At 50.7% G+C, this 21,324-nt stretch overlaps 2 protein-coding genes across 2 annotated transcripts; both read right to left on the bottom strand.

The window, feature by feature from the left end:
• Nucleotides 1-115: 115 nt before the first annotated feature.
• On the bottom strand, nt 116-7,589 carry LOC120383730 (killer cell lectin-like receptor subfamily B member 1B allele B). Its single transcript, XM_039501934.1, has 6 exons — nt 7,493-7,589; nt 4,600-4,698; nt 3,452-3,610; nt 2,142-2,296; nt 1,698-1,810; nt 116-248 (listed from the first exon to the last, which is right to left on the bottom strand). Exons 1-6 carry the CDS (start codon nt 7,575-7,577, stop codon nt 125-127), a joined length of 735 nt encoding a protein of 244 aa, XP_039357868.1. The 5' UTR covers nt 7,578-7,589; the 3' UTR covers nt 116-124.
• Nucleotides 7,590-10,749: 3,160 nt separating this feature from the next.
• On the bottom strand, nt 10,750-20,605 carry LOC120383729 (killer cell lectin-like receptor subfamily B member 1B allele B). Its single transcript, XM_039501933.1, has 6 exons — nt 20,481-20,605; nt 14,909-15,007; nt 13,377-13,535; nt 12,075-12,229; nt 11,600-11,712; nt 10,750-10,873 (listed from the first exon to the last, which is right to left on the bottom strand). The coding sequence occupies exons 1-6, from the start codon at nt 20,563-20,565 to the stop codon at nt 10,750-10,752; spliced, it is 735 nt and encodes a 244-aa protein (XP_039357867.1). The 5' UTR covers nt 20,566-20,605.
• Nucleotides 20,606-21,324: the final 719 nt, after the last annotated feature.

The raw sequence follows: 21,324 nt of genomic DNA, 5'->3' as shown, positions 1-21,324 counted from the left end.
ACGTTTATACTGATTTACACCAGCTGAGCATCTCACCCATCGTTTTTAATAGCTGAAATAAAGATGAAACACACAGAGCTTTTTACATTCCTCCTGTGCAAACAGAGCTCACAAATCCATCTCCTTAAACCAGGACAGCTGCTTTCTGGCAAATCCATTTCAACTCAGTTTGGCAGATTTCAGAATGGATCTTGTTCTTCTTCACAGAGGCACATTTGTTCTCTTTAGCTGGATCGAAAACTGGGAACCTGAAGAGCAAAGGGGACAGTCGCTGTCCGTGTGTTCAGAGTTGGGGAAGAGGATCGGTAGTAGCTGTGCATCTCCTCAGAGGATGCTGCAGTTTTATCCAGCACTTCTAGCCTTTCCCCAGATGGTCAAGTATATGGAATGAATTGATAAGTTTAAAGCCAGTTTGCGGGGGGGGGGGGGGTCCATGCTACAGAAATGAGCACAGTTCAGCAGAGAGGCCAAAGATCAAAGTGGTTCAATATTTTTTCAAATTTTGCAATTTCCATTTAAACTGCAGCCATTGTTGTGTGTCGGGGGGAAATGGACACACAAAATTGGTTAAATGGTGTGAATTGTTTTCATCTTATCTGACCAAGAGCAGAGTTGGTTGAAACCTTCAGAATTTTGAAACGGATCAAATTTCAAATTTTGAGGAAAAATGGGGAGGGGGGTGATATTTTTTTTCTTTTTCCTGCTTCACAGCCAGCTCTGCCAAGGATTGATGGGATATGCAGATGGAGCCCTGAAGACAGGCCGGACTCACCCCTGCGGCGCCTCCTGCTGGTGACTCTGGGAATTAGCTCTGTTCCAGCGCTGGAGCACCCTCTGCAGGCCAGTGATCCGCCTGTCTTCAGGCCCCTCCATGTCCCTCCCTGGACCCAGTGCCCTTTCACATGGGGTGCTGCCCCTGGCGGTAACCCCTTTCTCTCTGGGTCTCCCCTCCTTGGGGAACCCCCACGTTCTATCCCCACCTTGCCTCAGTATTGGCTACTGCCAGTCATTGTCTAGCCCCACATCCTGGGGCAGACTGCAGTATCAGCCTATTCATCACTGGCAAAGGGGTTTGGACCTGCTGCTTTGGCCTACCCCTGGGCTGCCCTCTGCAACCCCCAGTACCTGTTAGCCCTTTGCTAGGCCTCAGCCTGGGGCTTTCCAGGCTGCAACTCCCCAGCTCCTCAGCCTTTCCCCAGCCCTACTTCACTCAGGTATCCAGTCTCAAGCTCCCTACAGCTAGGCCCTTCTCTCTCTGAAGGCAGAGAGAGACTGTCTGTGCTTCTGGCTTCCCTGGCCTTTTATAAGGGCCAGCTGTGGCCCTGTTGCTCAGTTTGGGGCGTGGCCCCAGCTGCAGCCACTTCCCCAATCAGCCCAGCCTAAAGGCTGTCTTCTCAAGCCTCGGACCCTTCCCAGGGCTGTTTTTAACCCCTTCAGGGCCGGAGCAGGGGTTCACCCTGCTACAAGCCCCCAATCTCGCTAAGACTTATCTGCTCACTTAACTTGGCTCACGTGAGTCATCCCATTGGCTTCAAGGAGAGTTAAAGTTAAGCACGTATAGAAGCATTTGCAGGATTAGGGCCTTATACCATAAACTCGTGTGTATGAAATCCTGGCCCCATTGAAATCCGTGACAAAACTCTTGTTAACTGGTTTATTTATTGTAGATTGATAAAAATCCTAGAGGAATCACTCACAGTGTTTGATTTAACGGGGATCCGTCCTGCCAGGTCCACGTCCTGCCTGGAGAGGTGATGTTAAGTCCAATCCACATCTGACGTTGGTCTTGTGTACTATTTCCTACGAACACCTGTGAAATGGACGACACGTCAGTGACCAGAACATGCTCTGATTCGCTGGCTCTGTTGCTTGCTGTGCACATGGGACCTCATCTCAACCCTGGTCAAGGTCAAGGGGCAGACAAATCTCCTAGGGACATGACTCAGTCTGTTGGATTCAGTAGGGGGGAAAAGGAGAATGAGGAAAAAATTCAAGTTGGTTTCATTTTCACAGCAAAAGTTTCCTGTAAAAAATACAAAAATGTTTATTTCATTTGCCACCGAGGGGAAAACCTGTGATTTTGGACCAGCTGTAATTAATAACAACACACATCCCCCAGTTGAATATAGCACGTTCTTTACCATCTCCTCCCAGTCATTGATCACTAGCAGTTGTGCTCTCTTCATTAAACAGTCCTCACGGCTCTGCTCCCAGCCTTTAATCGCTTTGGAAACCCAGTAACACTTGTCCCCATGCAGCAGCCAGTCCTTGGGGCAGAGTTTGCAGCTGGAACCCTCTGGAGGGGGAAATGGAAGAGAGGTGTCGTTAATGATCATTCTGAACAGGGCTGATCACCTTCACAGAGAGGCATGGAGCCTTCACGCTGTGGGGTTTACTCAGCCCAGGACTGGGGCCTAGCGGCAGAGACAGGGTGAGTATGTGAGCGAGACAGGATCAGTATGTGGGCAAGACTAAAACCTCAGTGGGTTCAGACCCCAATGTCCCAGCAGCAGAGGGCGCTGTGCTGCCGGGACAGGGTGAGGCTCAGTAGGAGGCGTTCTCTCTCCGCAGTCCGTGCTGGCCCCAATGCCCCAGTGTGAGGCCAGGGGGCGCTGTAGGGAACGAGATGGGGGTTCATGGCTGCTCACACGCAGGGCTGACCCCAATGCCCTAGCAGTGGGGGATGCCGTGCTTAGGGTGACCAGATGTCCTGATTTTATAGGGACAGTCCCAATATTTGGAGCTTTTTCTTATATAGGCTGCTATTACCCCCCCCCCTCCCCACCCCCTGTCTTGATTTTTCACACTTGCTGTCTGGTCAGCCTAGCTGTGCTGCAGGGAGTGGGATGGGGGACTCTGTAGGGGGCGCTCTCCCCTCACAGTCAGGGCTGATCCCACTTCCATTGAACTAGGGGGTGCTGTGCAGCGAGAGGAGGGGTGTATGACTCAATAGTGGGGGGCTCTTGACTCCATACCAGATGCTGTTCCCCAGAAGGTGCCATCTTTCAGGTGAAGGATAATATAGAGGCACAGAGCTCTGGTGGTCATTAGAATGGAGGTTGGTCTTGTGGTTGAGACCCTGACCTAAGACTCAGAAGAGCCATGTTCTGTTCTGGGCCCTGTCACTAGCCTGCTGTGTCCTTGGGCAGGTCATGGCCTGCCCCATGCCTCAGTTTCCCCTTCTGAGTGTCTTGTCTATTAACACTCTGAACTTGTTGGGGCAGGGGCCATCTCAGCATCTCTTGGTCCCATGGCAGCTAAACTACAGGATTCTATTATAATTCCCAGAATGATTCAAGCCTGCAGTTACCTGCACTGGCCACTCCCTGTCACTGGAGCTATTAAACAGATCTGAGGGATGGGATAGAAGGGGGGTGTGAGAGCAGCTCTGCTTTGTGAACCATCAGTGCCTGTATTGGTGCCTGCGGGAGGCAGCATGAGCTGGGGTTACCTGCTGGCTTCTTGTTTTGTGTAAAACACAAATGTTGCCGCAGGTGAGAGCGGAACTCATCCAAGTCGCTGGATCCTCTTCCTTTAGGACTGGGCTCAGCTGAGGTTTCGTTCTCCATCGTTTTGGGGACAGCTCTGGTCAATGATGGGTCCAGGGAACCTTGGAGAAAATTGTTCTGTGGATGGTTGTTGCAAGCCAAAGATTGGAAAAGACAGGGCTGGGGTGAATCAGCCAGAGCTCCATTGGAGTCAATATGCCAGATCTCCACCTGGTGTGAATTGGCCAAAGTCCCATTGGAGTCAATGGGGGCAGACTCCGAGCTGGCGCAAATTAATGGAGCAAGACCAGTTAGTTGCAGCAGCTAGAATCTGGCCTAGAGTGCAGAAGTGTCATAGATTCCTCCATTCCAAGGTCAGATGGCAGCATTACGATGGTCTAGTCTGGGGTGGGCAAACTTTTTGGCCAAAGGGCCACATCTGTGTACGGAAATTGAACATTGGTTCACGAATGCTCACAAAATTGGGGTTGGGGTGCAGGAGGGTGCTCCGGTCTGGGACAGAGGGGTTCAGAGAGTGGGAGGGGGATCAGGGCTGGGGCAGAGGGTTGGGGCATGGGAGGAGGTTGGGGTGGAGGCTCCTGGTAACGCTAACCCCAAGCATCTCCCAGAAGGAGCGGCATGTCCCTCCTCCGGCTCCTATGTGGAGGTGTGGCCAGGCGCTTCGGCGCTACCCCGACGGCAGGCGCTGCCTCCACAGCTCCCATTGGTCACAGTTACTGGCCAATGAGAGTTGTGGGGGCAGTGTTTGGGGCGGGGGCAGTCTGCGGAGCCCTCTGGCTGCCCCTACACATAGACGCTGGAGGAGAGACTTGCCGCTGCTTCTGGGAGCTGTGTAGAACCAGGGCACACGCGGATCAGGGCAAGCCCCAGACCGTGCTCCCTGGCAGGACCTCGAGGGACGGATTAAAATGTTTGACGAGTCAGATGTGCCTTGTGGGCCGTAGTTTGCCCACCTCTGGTCTAGTCTGACCTCCTGTATCACACAGGCCAGAGAAGTCCACCCAGCCATTCCTGCACTGAGCCCAGCAACTTGTGCTGCATTCATGGTGCGTTGCTGTGCAGCCCAAACGCACGGTCTTGGCACACTCACCCCGAACAGCCAGCGCCATCACAACTCTCAGCAGCACGATGTTCCCAGCCAATGTGAGGCCCAGAGCCAGCAGATGCCAGCGCGGGCACCTCGGGTGATCTGCAAGAGTCAATGTGCACTGTTGAGCTAATACCATGTGCTTCACTCACAGGCCTCTGGAGCTTGCAAGGGGGTTTCTACCCTCAGATATTGTGGCTTTACATGTTTCCACTTCCCACTACAAACAAGGGACTCCCTGTGACACTTTCTGAGGAAACACAAGGAGTCCAGGGTAAATCGCTGCTACTTGCTCCCAGCAGGAGGGAGCCTTGTCCGTTCTTCCAGAGAGCTGGGATCCACTTTTCATGAGACACCGGCTGGCAGAATTCTCGCTGCCATATAACACTTGTACCTGCTTCCCTTCTCTTACACAGTCCCAGAGCTTTATCTTTGTCAAAATCAAGTTGGCATCTGCCCCAGACTGAAAACACAGGGAATCATAGCCATGTAGGACTGGAGGGGACCTCAAGAGGTCATCTAGTCCAGTCCCCTGTGCTCACAGCAGGACTACGTAATAACTAGACCAGTCCTGACAAGGGTTTGTCTAACCTGATAACATGAGAATGGCCATATGGGGTCAGACCAGTGTCCTCTCTTCTGACAGTGGCCAGTGCCAGGTGACCCAGAGGGAATGAACAGAACAGGGGATCATCAAGTGATCCATCCCCTGTCGCCCATTCCCAGCTTCTGGCAAACAGAGGCTAGGGACACCATCCCTGCCCATCCTGGCTAATAGACATTGATAGACCTATTCTCCATGAATTTATCTTGTTCTTTTTTGAATGCTGTTATAGTCTTGGCCTTCACAACATCCTCTGGCAAAGAGTTCCACAGGTTGAATGTGGAAACCTCCAATGATGGAGATTCCGCAACCTCCCTGGGCAATTTATTCCAGTGTTTAACCACCCTGACATTAGGAAGTTTTTCCTACGATCCAACCTAAACCTCCCTTGCTGCAATTTAAGCCCATTGTTTCTCCTATTCTCAGAGGTTAAAGAGAACAATTTTTGACCCTCTTCCTTGTAACAACCTTTTATGTATGTGAAAACTATTATCAAGTCTTCACCTCTCCAGACTAAACGAGCCTGCTTTTTTCAATCTTTCCTCATAGTTCATGTTTTCTAGACCTTCAATCACTTTTGTTGCTCTCGTCTGGACTTTCTCCAATTTGTCCACATCTTTGTGTCTGGATGTCAATTGTTTGAGACCCACCCAGCCTCAGGTGACAAGTTTCTTCGCCACTAATTTTGGAAACCAATATTCTGAATGTTACATAACTCTAGAAATGTTCCAGCCCATAGAGGAGAATCAAGGCAGGAGGGAGGTGAACTACAACTCCCATGAGACACTGCAGCAGCTCGACTGGAACACAGGTTTAAGTCAAACTGACTTTGACATTTTGTTTCATTTTTCGCAGTGGAAAGACATTTTGGTGGCAGATTCCCAGCCAATTTTACTCAGCACCCAACCTGCTGGGCCCTCCTGAAAATCTAGGCACATATTTTGGTGCCTAAATGAGAGCAGAGATCCTCTGAAGCCCTGGTGCCACTTGTGAGTGCTGAGCACCTTGGGAAATGGAGCCATCAAGGCCAGATTCTCAGCAGCTGTGAATCAGCAAAGCTCTGTACGTTGCAGCAGAGCTACTGTGCTATAGAGCTGCTGTGGATCTGGCAGTCAAACAGTAACAGGTAATGAGGTCAGTGATGCCGTCTCACAAGCAAGTCAAATATCAGAGGGGTAGCCATGTTAGCCTTGATCTGTAAAAGCAGCAAAGAGTCCTGTGGCACCTTATAGACTAACAGACGTATTGGAGCATGAGCTTTCGTGGGTGAATGCATACATCTGACGAAGTGGGTATTCACCCACAAAAGCTCATGCTCCAATACGTCTGCTAGTCTATAAGGTGCCACAGGACTCTTTGCTGCTTAAGCAAGTCAAAGCATTTCACATTACACTGACCTGTCCCTAGGGGCTAGAGGAACCTAGGGACACCTCCCCAGCTGCTGTAATGCGGCTCTGGCTCCACTGAAGTGCATAGAGTTATGCAAATTTATACCAGCTGATGTAGGGTTACCATCTTTCAAGCTCCCGAATATAGGACACTGCCAGGAGGACGGGAGGAGGGGGAGTTGGAAAGGAAGGAGGGGTACCATGCCAGCCTTACTGCTGCGCTGCTGCCGCCAGCAGCGCTGTCTTCAGAGCTGGGTGGCCATCCAGCACCCACTGCTCTCCGGCTACCCAGTTCAGAAGACACGTGTGCATATTTCAGAAGCCCACCCGGGCGGAGATTGGAGGACCATAAAAGAGGTCATCTCTGGGAAAACCCGGACTGATGGTAACCCGAAGCCAAGCACATAGTCCTCTGTTTAGTTCAAGGCAAAAGCATACATGAAGATGGAAAGGCTGAGAGCAAGTATCAGGTTTTTATGCTTCAAAACCTTCCAGGGGGGCTGTAATTATCCCAAAGCCGCATAACAAGCCCAGGACATGCAGAGTTAGATTTCACTGGTCCCAGGTTGGGTTACACTGATTTTAATGACATATTAGGTATTTTCTCCCCCCTACTGGAGTTAGAGCTAGATTCTGATCTGACCTGTTACCCCGTTGAAAATTGAGTGACCTCAGTGAAATTGCTGGAGTTAGAACCGGCTTCTCATCTGAGTTATACCCAGGTACATCCAGAGTGCCCCACTAAATTCAGTGGAGCTATGTCCATGTCCACCATCTGGGGGCCTGACCCCCCCCGACCTCCATACATCGCTCAAGCTGCTGGTTAAAAACCTATTACAGCCGACACAATTCCAGCCCCCTCAAATCCACCAGCCCTGTTAAAACACCACGAAGCAAAACTCACTGTGATGCTGAGATGGAGCCACTTTGCCTCCGGAGGAAGGATCTTCAGCGATGTTTAAATCAGCAGGGACTATTTCCCCAGCCATGGCTGTCACCGGAGGAGGTGAGCGGGGTTTTACTGTGTAAAGGCAGCTTGTGTGTGAGCTAAAATGGCCAACACCCCCCATACCAGGAAATGTCATCTCAACTGACGTCCCATCCCCCTCCTTACTGTGTAGGCTTAGGGGAATGGCTTTAATATATTGTACTTTCTCCCCCAACACACTTGTGCTCTAGGCTGCTCTTGCAGAGGTCTCTAATGGAGGTAGGTGCCCAACTTTAATGAATATCAGTGGGGATCCTACCCCAGATAGGTAGTAGAACCCAGCTTGGAGCACCAGACAGAGCCAATGTGTCTGGGATCACCGCTTGTTTCCCACGGCTTTAGTCTGCATTATAGGAATAAATGGTAATAAAACCGGACCCAGTGAGACGGCCACCCATCAGCTCTCAACGTTCATCTTGTTGTTTCGCATCCAACAGCCCAGAAACAGGTTTGAAAGTAGGGCTGGTGGGGAATTTTCCATCCATGTTTTTGGGATGGACAATTGGCATGTTTTGGCTAAATGCCCATTTCCATGGCAAGTTTCTGCTTGCCTCGGAAATATTTGATTTTTCCATCAGAAAACCAAACACTGATTCCCACCCCCCAGTTTTTCTCTGCAAATGTTTGGTTTTCAACAAGTCAAAGTTTTCCACTGAAAATGTCACCAAAAAGTCTAAAAAATAATGTAATTTTCATTGACATTTTCCCAAACCAAAAATGTTTTGGAACTTTTTTCTCCTAGAAAAAAATCAGTCTCTTGACTTTCTGTCACAATTCAGAATATTCTCTCTTATCTCCCCCCTGCCCCCTTTTTTCATTCTTTATTTCTTCATCCTCCTCCTATAAGTAATAGGAAGTAAATGAAAATAAAGTGAGGTACCTTGATTTTTTTTGTAGTCTTAACTTATTTTTCCACAGACCACTTGAAAACCACAGGGGGTCTCGGCGGACCACTTAATGATCTTTCCAAATATTGTTTGTACCGTTAGCGAACTATTGTAAAGCGCTTTGGATAAGAATGCTTTATTTAAAAAATGTACAAAAAAATCGGGTGTGGGGTCTGGCTAGGACTTAGGGCGTGGGAGGGAGCTCAGGGCTGGGGGTACAGGATCTGGGAGGGAGTTAGGTGCAGGAGCAGGCTGGGAACTGGGGTGCAGGGTCTGGCCAAGAGTTAGGGGCTCAGGGATGGGGCAGGAGGTTGGGGTGTGGAGAGCTTAGCTGGGGCGGCTCCTGTTTGGTGGGAGGGGTGCAGGTGGGAATGTGGGGTTGGATGGGTGAAGGAGCTCCCATTTGGTGCTCAGGGTGGCGGGGGATGTGGGGGAGATGCAGGAGTCAGGGCATGGGGTATGGGGGGCCTGGGTATATGTGGGGGGTGCAAGAGTCAAGGCAGGGGCCTGGGAGTCTGGGCGGGGCTTGTGGAGGTGCTCCCAGCCCCCCACCCCACCCCACCCCCTGCCCTAAGCGGCTCACAGTGGGGGGGATGTGTAGGGGCAGTGCGGGGGCCCTGCCTTTGCTCTGCCCTGCCCCAATTCCACCCCCTTCTTCAAGGCCCCTCCCGCATCTTCTCAGCCACCTCCCCCGAGCGCGCTGCGACCCCACTTCTCCCCCTCCCTCCCGGAGCGCCAGCAAAGAGCTGTTTGGCGGCGGGGGAAGCGCTGGGAGGGACGGGGAGGAGCGGGAACGTGGCACGCTGGGGGAGGAGGCGGAGAAGAGGCGGGGGAGGGGGGAGCTTGGCTGCTGGTGGGTGCAGGACAGATTGGGGGAGCAGAGAAGAGCTGGGGGGCCTTGGACTGCAGCCAAGCAGAGCAGGCTGGGTTGGGCTGGGGCCCCTTTGGAGCCTGGGCTCCCTACAGGGAGAAGCCTGAGCCCTGCCCCCGCCCTGCCCAGCGGCTGAAGCCTGGAGCCCCTCCACTCATCCCCCACTCAGGGCCGTCCCTGGCCATTTTGGTGCCCTACGCACCAGCAGGAGCTGGAGGGGCGGAGCGGAGCGGGTTGGTCCCGGGTCGCTCCATTTCCTGCCCCCTGGTGAGTGCAGGGCACCCCACCCCTGCTGCAGTCCTCAGGGGAAGGGCTGGAGTGGGGGCGGGGTGGGGGCGGAGTAGGGGTGGGAAGTGGTGGGTTGGGGCGGAGCAGGGCGGGGGCTTTGGGGAAGGGGTGGAGTGGGGGCAGGGCTGGGGAGGACCACAGGTGGGAAGAGGCGAGGCTGGGGCAGAGCGGGGGAGGCAGAGCAGGAGCTGGAGCCACACGCAGCTGCGTAGGGCACCAGGAAATGTGGTGACCCAAATTTCCTGGTGCCCAACGCAGCCACGTACTTTGCATATGGGTAGGTGTGGGATTAGAATGTGAGATACTGATCTGATTATGCTGGGAGTTGTGTGTGAAGGACTGGCCTTGGGCTTGTTCTCATTGGCCAGCTAATTGTAAATAGGATACAGGTGTGTAGGATAATTACCCTATGGGTTATAGCTGCAGCTGTATTGATTTGATTAATCAATTAGCCACCATCTTGTATATAAGAGCATGCTGGGAAATGAATAAAGAAGCATATGCATACACACACACGCTGTCTCTCTCTCTCTCTGCTTGGGCTCTGTTCCTGCTCGAGTGCGATGCAACAGGTAGGGACAGCCCTGCCCCCACTGGGCCCTGGAGTTTTTATAGCACCTTGGGAAGGCCTCCCAAAGAAAAAGGTTGAGACCCCCACGCCTAGTTACTACTGTAATATAATCCCTCTGGGAATCCTCCACACGCCTGGGGAATGATGGGAGTTGGATCCCTTCTTCCCACAATTAATCCGGCCTGGTGGCGTTATCTCACAATGGAGCAGGCCTGGAGCTGGTCAAAACATGCAAGAGAATTTCAAAGTCCTTTTGTTTTTTGAAGGAACCATTTCTGTTGAGCTGAGATTTTTCATGGCCACTTCTATAGGCCATTTTCACTTCTAAATTTTGTTCTCTACTGTCACATGGATTGGATAGTTTTGATTCCCCTCAACCCTCCCGCTGGTTCCCGCCCCCCCCAATCAATCAGTCATTGGTGTAGTTCCATTGACGTTTATACTGATTTACACCAGCTGAGCATCTCACCCATCGTTTTTAATAGCTAAATAAAGATGAAACACACAGAGCTTTTTACATTCCTCCTGTGCAAACAGAGCTCACAAATCCATCTCCTTAAACCAGGACAGCTGCTTTCTGGCAAATCCATTTCAACTCAGTTGGGCAGATATCAGAATGGATCTTGTTCTTCTTCACAGATGCACAGTTGTTCTCTTTTTTAGGATCGAAAACTGGGAACCTGAAGAGCAAAGGGGACAGTCGCTGTCCGTGTGTTCAGAGTTGGAGAAGAGGATCGATAGTAGCTGTGCGTCTCCTCAGAGGGTGCTGCAGTTTTATCCAGCACTTCTAGCCTTTCCCCGGATGGTCAAGTATATGGAACGAGTTGATAAGTTTAAAGCCAGTTTTTTTTTGGGGGGGAAAAGGGGGTCCATGCTACAGAAACGAGCACAGTTTAGCAGAGAGGCCAAAGATCAAAGTGGTTCAATATTTTTTCAAATTTTGCAATTTCCATTTAAACTGCAGCCATCGTTGTGTGTCGGGAGAAAATGGACACACAAAATTGGTTAAATGGGGTGAATTGTTTTCATCTTATCTGACCAACGGTAGAGTTGGTTGGAACCTTCTGAATTTTGAAACGGATCAAATTTCAGATTTTGATGAAAAATGGAGGGGGGGTGATATTTTTTTTCTTTTTCCTGCTTCACAGCCAGCTCTGCCAAGGATTGATGGGATATGCAGATGGAGCCCCCAATCTCGCAAAGACTTATCTGCTCACTTAACTTGGCTCATGTGAGTCATCCCATTGGCTTCAAGGAGAGTTAACGTTAAGCACGTCTAGAAGCATTTTCAGGATTAGGGCCTTATACCATAAAATCGTGTGTGTGAAATCCTGGCCCCATTGAAATCCATGACAAAATTGGTTTATTTATTGTAGATTGATAAAAAATCTAGAGGAATCACTCACAGTGTTTGATTTACCGGGGATCCATCCTGCCAGGTCCACGTCTTGCCTGGAGATGTGATGTTAAGTCCAATCCACATCTGACGTTGGTCTTGTGTACTATTTCCTACAAACGCCTGTGAAATGGACGACACGTCAGTGACCAGAACATGCTCTGATTCGCTGGCTCCATTGCTTGCTGTGCACGTGGGACCTCATCTCCACCCTGGTCAAGGTCAAGGGGCAGACAAATCTCCTAGGGACATGACTCAGTCTGTTGGATTCAGTACGGGGGAAAAGGGGAATGAGAAAAAAATTCAACATTTTTCAGTTTTAAGCAACTGAAGCGAAAAGTTGGTTTCATTTTCACAGCAAAAGTTTCCTGCAAAAAATATAAAAATGTTTATTTCATTTGCCACTAGGGGAAAACCTATGATTTTGGACCAGCTGTAATTAATAGCAACACACATCCCCCAGTTGCATATAGCACGTTCTTTACCATCTCCTCCCAGTCATTGATCACTAGCAGTTGTGCTCGCTTCATTAAACAGTCCTCACGGCTCTGCTCCCAGCCTTTAATCACTTTGGAAACCCAGTAACACTTGTCACCATGCAGCAGCCAGTCCCTGGGGCAGAGTTTGCAGCTGGAACCCTCTGGAGGGGGAAATGGAAGAGAGGTGTCATTAATGATCATTCTGAACAGGGCTGACCACCTCTACAGAGAGGCATGAGGCCTTCACGCTGAGGGGTTTACTCAGCCCAGGACTGGGGCCTAGCGGCAGAGATGGGGTGAGTATGTGGGCGAGACAGGATCAGTATGTGGGCAAGACTAAAACCTCAGTGGGTTCAGACCCCAATGTCCCAGCAGCAGGGGGCGCTGTGCTGCCGGGACAGGGTGAGGGCTCAGTAGGAGGCGTTCTCTCTCCGCAGTCCGTGCTGGCCCCAATGCCCCAGTGTGGGGCCATTGGGCGCCGTAGGGACCGAGATGGGGGTTCATGGCTGCTCACACGCAGGGCTGACCCCAATGCTCCAGCACTGGGGGATGTTGTGCTTAGGGTGACCAGATGTCCCGATTTTATAGGGACAGTCCCAATATTTGGGTCTTTTTCTTATATAGGCTCCTATTACCCCCCACCCCCTGTCCTGATTTTTCACACTTGCTGGCTGGTTGGCCTAGCTGTGCTGCAGGGAGTGGGATGGGGGACTCTGTAGGGGGCGCTCTCCCCTCACAGTCAGGGCTGAGCCCACTGCCATTGAACTAGGGGGTGCTGTGCAGCGGGAGGAGGGGTGTATGACTCAGTAGTGGGGGGCTCTTGACTCCATACCAGATGCTGTTCCCCAGGAGGTGCCATCTTTCAGGTGAAGGATAAAATAGAGGCATAGAGCTCTGATGATCATTAGAATGGAGGTTGGTCTTGTGGTTGAGACCCTGACCTAAGACTCAGAAGAGCCATGTTCTGTTCTGGGCCCTGTCACTAGCTTGCTGTGTCCTTGGGCAGGTCATGGCCTGCCCTGTGCCTCAGTTTCCCCTTCAGAGTGTCTTGTCTATTAACACTCTGAACTTGATGGGGCAGGGGCCATCTCAGCATCTCTTGGTCTCATGGCAGCTAAACTACAGGATTCTGTTATAATTCCCAGAATGATTCAAGCCTGCGGTTACCTGCACTGGCCACTCACTGTCACTGGAGCTATTAAACAGATCTGAGGGATGGGCTAGAAGGGGGGTGTGAGAGCGGCTCTGCTTTGTGAACCATCAGTGCCTGTATTGGTGCCTGCGGGAGGCAGCATGAGCTGGGGTTACCTGCTGGCTTGTTGTTTTGTGTATAACACAAATGTTGCCGCAGGTGAGAGCGGAACTCATCCAAGTCGCTGCATCCTCTTCCTTTAGGACTGGGCTGAGCTGAGGTTTTGTTCTCCATCGTTTTGGGGACGGCTCCGGTCAATGATGGGTTCAGGGAACCTTGGAGAAAAATTGTTCTGTGGATGGTTGTTGCAAGCCAGAGATTGGAAAAGACAGGGCTGGGGTGAATCAGCCAGAGCTCCATGGGAGTCAATAGGCCAGATCTCCACCTGGTGTGAATTGGCCAAAGTCCCATTGGAGTCAATGGGGGCAGACTCCGAGCTGGCGCAAATGAATGGAGCAAGACCAGTTAGTTGCAGCAGCTAGAATCTGGCCTGGTGTGCAGAAGTGTAATGGATTCCTCCATTCCAAGGTCAGACGGCAGCATTACAATGGTCTAGTCCAGGGGTGGGCAAACCTTTTGGCCCAAGGGCTACATCTGGTTATTGAAATTGTACAGCGGGTCATGAATGCTCATGAAATTGGGGTTGGGGTGCAGGAGGAGGTGTGGGCTCTAGCTGGGGTTGTAGGCTTGGGGGTGAGGCCAGAAATGAGGAGTTCAGGGCGTGGACGGGGGCTCTGGGCTGGGGCAGGTGTGCCGGGAGTGGTGGTGACAGCTCCATCTGGGGGTCTGAGCTCTGGGGTGGGGCTGGGGATGAGGAGTTTGGGGTGCAGGAAGGTGCTCCGGTCTGGGACCAAGAGGTCTGGAGAGTAGGAGCAGCAGGTCTGGGGCAGATGATTGGGGCACGGGAGGAGGTCAGGGGTACAGGCTCCAGGCGGCACTTACCTCAAGCATCTCCTGGAAGCAGCGGCATGTCCCCCCTCTGGCTCCTATGCGGAGGCGTGCCCAGGCGGCTATTCACACTGGCCCATCCGCAGGTGCCTCCCCTGCAGTTCCCATTGGCAGAGACGGTTCTAGGCATTTTGCCGTCCCAAGCACGGCAGGCAGGCTGCTGCTGTCTGCAGCGGGAGAGGAGAGGGTCCACCAGCGGACCAGCGGACCCTGCAGCAGCAGGCGGAAGGCTGGAAGGCCCCCTGCCTGCCTCGACTGGCAGAGCTGGCAGCCGCGCGCCGCGCTGGCTGGGGCTGGGCTGGGCCCCCCTGCCATGGCCTCAATTCCCAGCCAATGGGAGCTGCAGGGCAGCGCTTGGGGCAGAGGCAGTGTGTGGGAGCCCTCTGGCTGCCCCTACGTGTAGGAGCTGGAGGAGGGACGTGCCGCTGCTTATGGGAGCCGTGCGGAGCCATGGCACACGTGGAACAGGGCAAGCCACAGACCCTGCTCCCCGGTGGGAGCTCGAGGGCCGCATTAAAATGTCTGGTGGGCCAGATGTGGCCCCCGGGCCATAATTTGCCCACCCTTGATCTAGTCTGACCTCCTGTATTACACAGGCCAGAGAAGTCCCCCCAGCCATTCCTGCACTGAGCCCAGCAACTTGTGCTGCATTCGTGGTGCGTTGCTGTGCAGCCCAAATGCACGGTCTTGGCACACTCACCGCAAACAGCCAGCGCCGTCACAACTCCCAGCAGCACGACGTTCCCAGCCAAGGTGAGGCCCAGAGCCAGCCGATGCCAGCGCGGGCACCTCGGGTGATCTGCAAGAGTCAATGTGCACTGTTGAGCTAATACCATGTGCTTCACTCACAGGCCTCTGGAGCTTGCAAGGGGGTCTCTACCCTCCGAGGATTTGGCCTTGCATGTTTCCACTTCTCACTGCAAACAAGGGACTCCCTGTGACACTTTTTTGGGGAAACCCAAGGAGTCCAGGGTAAATCGCTGCTACCCGCTCCCAGCAGGAGGGAGCCTTGTCTGTGCCCACCAGGGAAAACCCTCCCAAAGCTACCAGCTGTCGGCAGCTCCAGGGTTCCGCTCCGGGCTCCGTGAGTCCCGTCTTTGTGTAGTTTATAAGCCCCACTTTGTCACACTCGGGCGCCCCATCCCTTGTCTTCTGGACACCTGCAATGCACACCGATTCGCTGCTCTGGGAAAGCACCGCGCCCCAGTTTACAGGTTTCACGTCACTTTGGCCCTCTCATTAGCACACGGCACTTAGACGTGTCTCTAGTAAAACCAAATTGAAGTTTATTTTAAGGGTGCGTGAGCTACAGATTCAAAACTAAAGCCAGTAAAATAATGTGGAAACATACAGTTATAGGTAAAAAAAAAATCAGAAATCTTAGTCTGCAGCCTGTACTTGTTAACATGGTCCTTTCCTGGCTAATAAGGTATTTCTCACACAATGGTCCGTTCTTCCAGAGAGCTGAGATCCACTTTTCATGAGACACCTGCTGGCAGAACTGTTGCTGCCATGTAACATTTGTATCTCCTTCCCTTCTCTTACACAGTCCCAGAGCTTTATCTTTGTCAAAATCAAGTTGGCATCTGCCCCAGACTGAAAACTCAGGGCTGGGTCATAGAATCATAGACGTGTAGGACTGGAGGGAACCTAAAGAGGTCATCTAGTTCAGTCCCCTGTGCTCACAGCAGGACTATGTAATAACTAGACCAGTCCTGACAGGTGTTTGTCGAACCTATTAACACGAGAATGGCCATATGGGGTCAGACCAAAGTTCCATCTAGCCCAGTGTCCTCTCTTCCGACAGTGGCCAGTGCCAGGTGCCCCAGAGGGAATGAACAGAACAGGGAATCATCAGGTGATCCATCCCCTGTTGCCCATTCCCAGCTTCTGGCAAACAGAGGCCAGGGACACCATCCCTGCCCATCCTGGCTAATAGCCATCGATGGACCTTTCCTCCATGAATTTATCTTGTTCTTTTTTGAACCCTGTGATAGTCTTGGCCTTCACAACATCCCCTGGCAGAGAGTTCCACAGGTTGTCTGTGGAAACCTCCAGTGATGGAGATTCCACAACCTCCCTGGGCAATTTATTCCAGTGTTTAACCACCCTGACAGTTAGGAAGTTTTTTTCCTAAGGTCCAATCTAAATCTCCCTTGCTGCAATTTAAGCCCATTGTTTCTCCTATCCTCAGAGGTTAATGAGAACAATTTTTGACCCTCTTCCTTGTAACAACATTTATGTATGTGAAAACTATCATCGTGTCCTCCCTCAGTCTTCTCCTCTCCAGACTAAACGAGCCCATTTTTTTTCGATCTTTCCTCATAGTTCATGTTTTCTAGACCTTCAATCACTTTTGTTGCTTTCAATTTGTCCACATCTTTGTGGATGTTGATTGTTCTCAGTGCTGATTGAGTCAGCTTTGACACCCACCCAGCCTCAGGTGACAAGTTTCTTCTCCACCAGTTTTAGAAACCAATATTCTGAATGTTACGTAACTCTCGAACTGTTTCCTGTGCAAATGTAACCCACACAACTTTGGGATGGGCTGTTCTGTCCCTGCTAATAGCACCGAGACCACTTAGAGAGAGAGACAAAATGAGTCTGCTCTACAGCCTTAGCTAACAGCCAGTTTGCTTTTAGCTCATGCGGTAAGCTGCAGAGGCCCCAGGTTCAATCCTGCCTGCTGACAACCAGTGTCTCTGTGTTACACAAACATCGCACAATAACTCAGAAACCCCCGCCACCCCTTTTGGTGAAACAGCGAGATGATGCTCAGACACAGATGTAATATACCTGCCAGGGCATGGCTGGACATATGTGGTCGTGTCTGTGTTGCACGCCCCTGGTGCACTGTGGTGACTCAGCCAGAGGGGAGGCTGCTGTGCACCATGGGAGATGTAGCCTGTTCCAGCGCATAGCAGAGAATGGGGGCAGGAGGGAGGTGAACTACAACTCCCATGAGGCACTGCAGCAGCTCAAATAGACACAGGTTCCAGTCAAACTGTTTCATTTTTCCCAGTGGAAAGACATTTTGGTGGCAGATTCCCAGCCAATTTCACTCAGCACCTAACCTGCTGGACCCTCCTGAAAATCTAGGCACTTATTTTGGTGCCTAAATGAGAGCTGAGATCCTCCGAAGCCCTGGTGCCACTTGTGAGTGCTGAGCACCTTGGGAAATGGAGCCATCAAGGCCAGATCCTCAGCGGCTGTGAATCAGCAAAGCTCTGTAGGTTGCAAGAGAGCTACCGTGCTGTGCACCTGCTGGGGATCTGGCAGTCAGACTGTAACAGGCAATGAGGTCAGTGATGCCGTCTCACAAGCAAGTCAAAGCATTTCACGTTACACTGATCTGTCCCTAGGGGCTAGAGGAACTTAGGGACTCCTCCGTAGTTGCTGTAACGCGACTCTGGCTCCACTAAAGTGCATAGAGTTATGCAAATTTATACCAGCTGAGGTAGGGTTACCATCTTTCAAGTTTCCAAATAGAGGACAGGACACTGCCAGGAGGAGGGGAATTGGAAGGGGATGAGGGGTACTATGCCAGGTTGGATCACAGAACCCCCCTTTGGAACTGCCACCTGATGTGCTGAGACTACCCCTGAGCCCGTTTTCCCTGGCAGCTTGGGACTTCAGTGCCCTGCCCGGTTTGAGCCAGACACGCTAGCCTGCTACAAACCAGGACCTAGGTTTGAACCACATCCCCCAAAAGTTGCAGGCTTAACCGAAAACAGCTTAAGAAGTGCTCCTGTCTCCAGCACTCAGATACCCGGCTCCCAATGGGGTCTGAACCCCAAATAAATCCTTTTAACCCTGTATAAAGCTTATGCAGGGTAAATTCATAAATTGTTCGCCATCTATAACACTGATAGAGAGATATGCACAGCTGTTTGCCCCTCCCCCAGGTATTAATACCTATTCTGGGTTAATTAATAAATAAAAAGTGATTTTATTAAATACAAAAAGTAGGATTGAAGTGGTTCCAAGTAATAACAGACAGAACAATGTGAGTTGCCAAGCCAAATAAAATAAAACACACAAGTCTATGCCTAGTACAGTAAGAAAGTGATTCCAGATGAAACCTCACCCTCAGAGATGGTCCAGTCAGCTTCTTTTACAGACTAGCCTCCTTCTAGTCTGGGTCCAGCAATCGCTCATACCCCAGTGGTTACTGTCCTTTGTTCCAGTTTCTTTCACGTATCCTTTGGGGGTGGAGAGACTATCTCTTGAGCCAGCTGAAGACAAAATGGAGGGGTCTCCCAGGACTTTATATAGTTTCTCTCTTGTGGGTAGAAACTCCTCCCTCCCCCCGCGTGTAGAATCCCCTCTACAAGACGGAGTTTTGGTGTCACCTGGGCAAGTCACATGTCCATGCATGACTTAGTTCTCTACAGGAATGTTCGCAGGAAAGCTCAGATGTGGACTGGCACCTTTTAAAGTCTATTGTCAGAGTAAGTATTTCTTGACTGGGCACTTACTGAGAATATCAGAGGGGGAGCCGTGTTAGTCTGGTTCTGTAAAAGCAGCAAAGAGTCCTGTGGCACCTTATAGACTAACAGACATTTTGCAGCATGAGCTTTCGTGGGTGAATCCCCACTTCGTCGGATGCAAGAGTGGAAATTTCCAGGGGCAGGTATATATATGCAAGCAAGAAGCAAGCTAGAGATAACAAGGTTAGTTCAATCAGGGAAGATGAGGCCCTGTTCTAGCAGTTGAGTGAAAACCAAGGGAGGAGAAACTGGTTCTGTAATTGGCAAGCCATTCACAGTCTTTGTTTAATCCTGAGCTGATGGTGTCAAATTTGCAGATGAACTGAAGTTCAGCAGTTTCTCTTTGAAGTCTGGTCCTAAAGTTTTTTTGCTGCAGGATGGCCACCTTTAGATCTGCTATTGTGTGGCCAGGGAGGTTGAAGTGTTCTCCTACAGGTTTTTGTATATTGTCATTCCTAATATCTGATTTGTGTCCATTTATTCTTTTCCTTAGAGACTGTCCAGTTTGGCCGATGTACATAGCAGAGGGGCATTGCTGGCATATGATGGAATATATTACATTGGTGGACGTGCAGGTGAATGAACCAGTGATGGTGTGGCTAATCTGGCTAGGTCCTGTGATGGTGTTGCTGGTGTAGATATGTGGGCAGAGTTGGCATCGAGGTTTCTCTCTAGCTTGCTTCTTGCTTGCATATATATACCTGCCCCTGGAAATTTCCACTACTTGCATCCGACGAAGTGGGTATTCACCCACGAAAGCTCCTGCTGCAAAACGTCTGTTAGTCTATAAGGTGCCACAGGACTCTTTGCTGCTTTTACTGAGAATAGTCTTTTCTCAAGAAGCTGACCAAGTGCTTCACGGAGGCTACTTAAAATCAAGCCAGTACACAGCCACTATTCATAACTCCGAATACAAAAATGACCCATGCATACAAATAGAATGAATATATTCAGTAGCCCATAACCTTTGCAGAGCTATGTTACATAGCCTATGTAGCGTAAAACATATTCCAGTTATGTCATATTTACACACATAAGCATATTTCTATAGAGCATTATGAGGTGCAATGTCACAGGTACCATGCCACCTTTACTGCTGCGCTGCTCCCAGCAGCAGCACTGTCTTCAGAGCTGGGTGGCCATCCAGCACCCATTGCTCTCTGACTACCCAGTTCTGAAGACACTTGTTCATATTTCGGAAGCCCACCCGGACGGAGATCGGAGGACCAAAAAAGAGGTCATCTCTGGGAAAACCCAGACGGATGGTAACCCGAAGCTAAGCACATAGTCCTCTGTTTAGTTCAAGGCAAAAACATACATGAAGATGGAAAGGCTGAGAGCATGTATCAGGATTTTATGCTTCAAAACCTTCCGGGGGGCTGTAATTATCCCAAAGCCAAGCTTAACAAGCCCAGGACATGCAGAGTTAGATTTCACTGGTCCCAGGTTAGGTTACACTGATTTTAACGACATGTTAGGTATTTTCTCCCCCTCCTGGAGTCAGGGCTCGATGCTGATCTGACCTGTTACCCTATTGAAAATTGAGTGACCTCAGTGAAATCGCTGGAGTTAGGACCAGCTTCTCATCTGAGTTATACCAGGATACATCCAGAGTGTCCCCACTAAATTCAGTGGAGCTATGTCCATGTCCACCATCTGGGGGCCTGCCTCCCCGACCCCCATGCAATGCTCAAGCTGCTGGTTAAAAACCTATTACAGCCGACACAATCCCAGCCCCCCAAATCCACCAGCCCTGTTAAAATACCACGAAGCAAAACTCACCGTGATGCTGAGATGGAGCTACTTTGCCTCTGGAGGAAGGATCTCCAGGGATGTTTAAATCAGCATAGACTATTTCCCCAGCCATGGCTGTCACTGGAGGAGGTGAGCGGGGTTGTACTGTGTAATGGCAGCTTGTGTGTGAGCTAAAATGGCCAGCACCCCCCATACCAGGAAATGTCATCTCAACTGAAGTCCCATCCCCCTCCTTACTGTGTGGGCTTAGGGGAATGGCTTAAGTATATTGTACTTTCTCCCCCAACACACTTGTGCTCTAGGCTGCTCTTGCAGAGGTCTCTAATGGAGGTAGGTGCCCAACTTTAATGAATATCAGTGGGGATCCTACCCCAGATAGGTAGTAGAACCCAGCTTGGAGCACCAGACAGAGCCAATGTGTCTGGGATCACCGCTTGTTTCCCACGGCTTTAGTCTGCGTTATAGGAATAAATGGTAATAAAACCGGACCCAGTGAGACGGCCACCCACAGCCGTCAGCTCTCAATGTTCGTCTTGTTTTTTCATGTCCAACAGCTCAGAAACGGGTTTGAAAGTAGGGCTGGTGGGGAATTTTCCATCCATGTTTTTTGGATGGACAATTGGCATGTTTTGGCTAAATGCCCATTTCCACGGAAAGTTTCTGCTTGCCTTGGAAATATTTGATTTTTCCATCGGAAACCCAAACACCGATTCCCACCTCCACCCCCCAGGTTTTCTCTGAAAATGTTTAGTTTTCAACAAGTTAAAGTTTTCTGCTGAAAATGTCACCAAAAACTGAAAAAAAAAATGTAATTTTCATTGACATTTCCCCAAACCAAAAAGGTTTTGGAACTTTTTACTCCTAGAAAAAT

The sequence above is a fragment of the Mauremys reevesii genome, linkage group 15 (genome assembly GCF_016161935.1).
Source record: "Mauremys reevesii isolate NIE-2019 linkage group 15, ASM1616193v1, whole genome shotgun sequence".
Lineage (NCBI taxonomy): Eukaryota > Metazoa > Chordata > Testudines > Geoemydidae > Mauremys > Mauremys reevesii.
The sequence above is the reverse complement of the archived record's forward strand: the minus strand, read 5'-3'. Positions and strand labels throughout refer to the sequence as shown.

What these genes read in the sequence shown, in the direction of transcription:
- LOC120383730 (XM_039501934.1), bottom strand. Translation starts at nt 7,577, where the DNA reads ATGGCTGGGGAAATAGTCCCTGCTGATTTAAACATCGCTGAAGATCCT. An exon ending in GGCTCCATCTCAGCATCACA is followed by an intron (nt 4,699 to 7,492) that starts GTGAGTTTTGCT and finishes TGACTCTTGCAG; the next exon opens with ATCACCCGAGGTGCCCGCGC. An exon ending in ACAAAACAAGAAGCCAGCAG is followed by an intron (nt 2,297 to 3,451) that starts GTAACCCCAGCT and finishes TTCCCCCTCCAG; the next exon opens with AGGGTTCCAGCTGCAAACTC.
- LOC120383729 (XM_039501933.1), bottom strand. Translation starts at nt 20,565, where the DNA reads ATGGCTGGGGAAATAGTCTATGCTGATTTAAACATCCCTGGAGATCCT. An exon ending in AGCTCCATCTCAGCATCACG is followed by an intron (nt 15,008 to 20,480) that starts GTGAGTTTTGCT and finishes TGACTCTTGCAG; the next exon opens with ATCACCCGAGGTGCCCGCGC. An exon ending in TCCCCGGTAAATCAAACACT is followed by an intron (nt 10,874 to 11,599) that starts GTGAGTGATTCC and finishes TTTGCTCTTCAG; the next exon opens with GTTCCCAGTTTTCGATCCTA.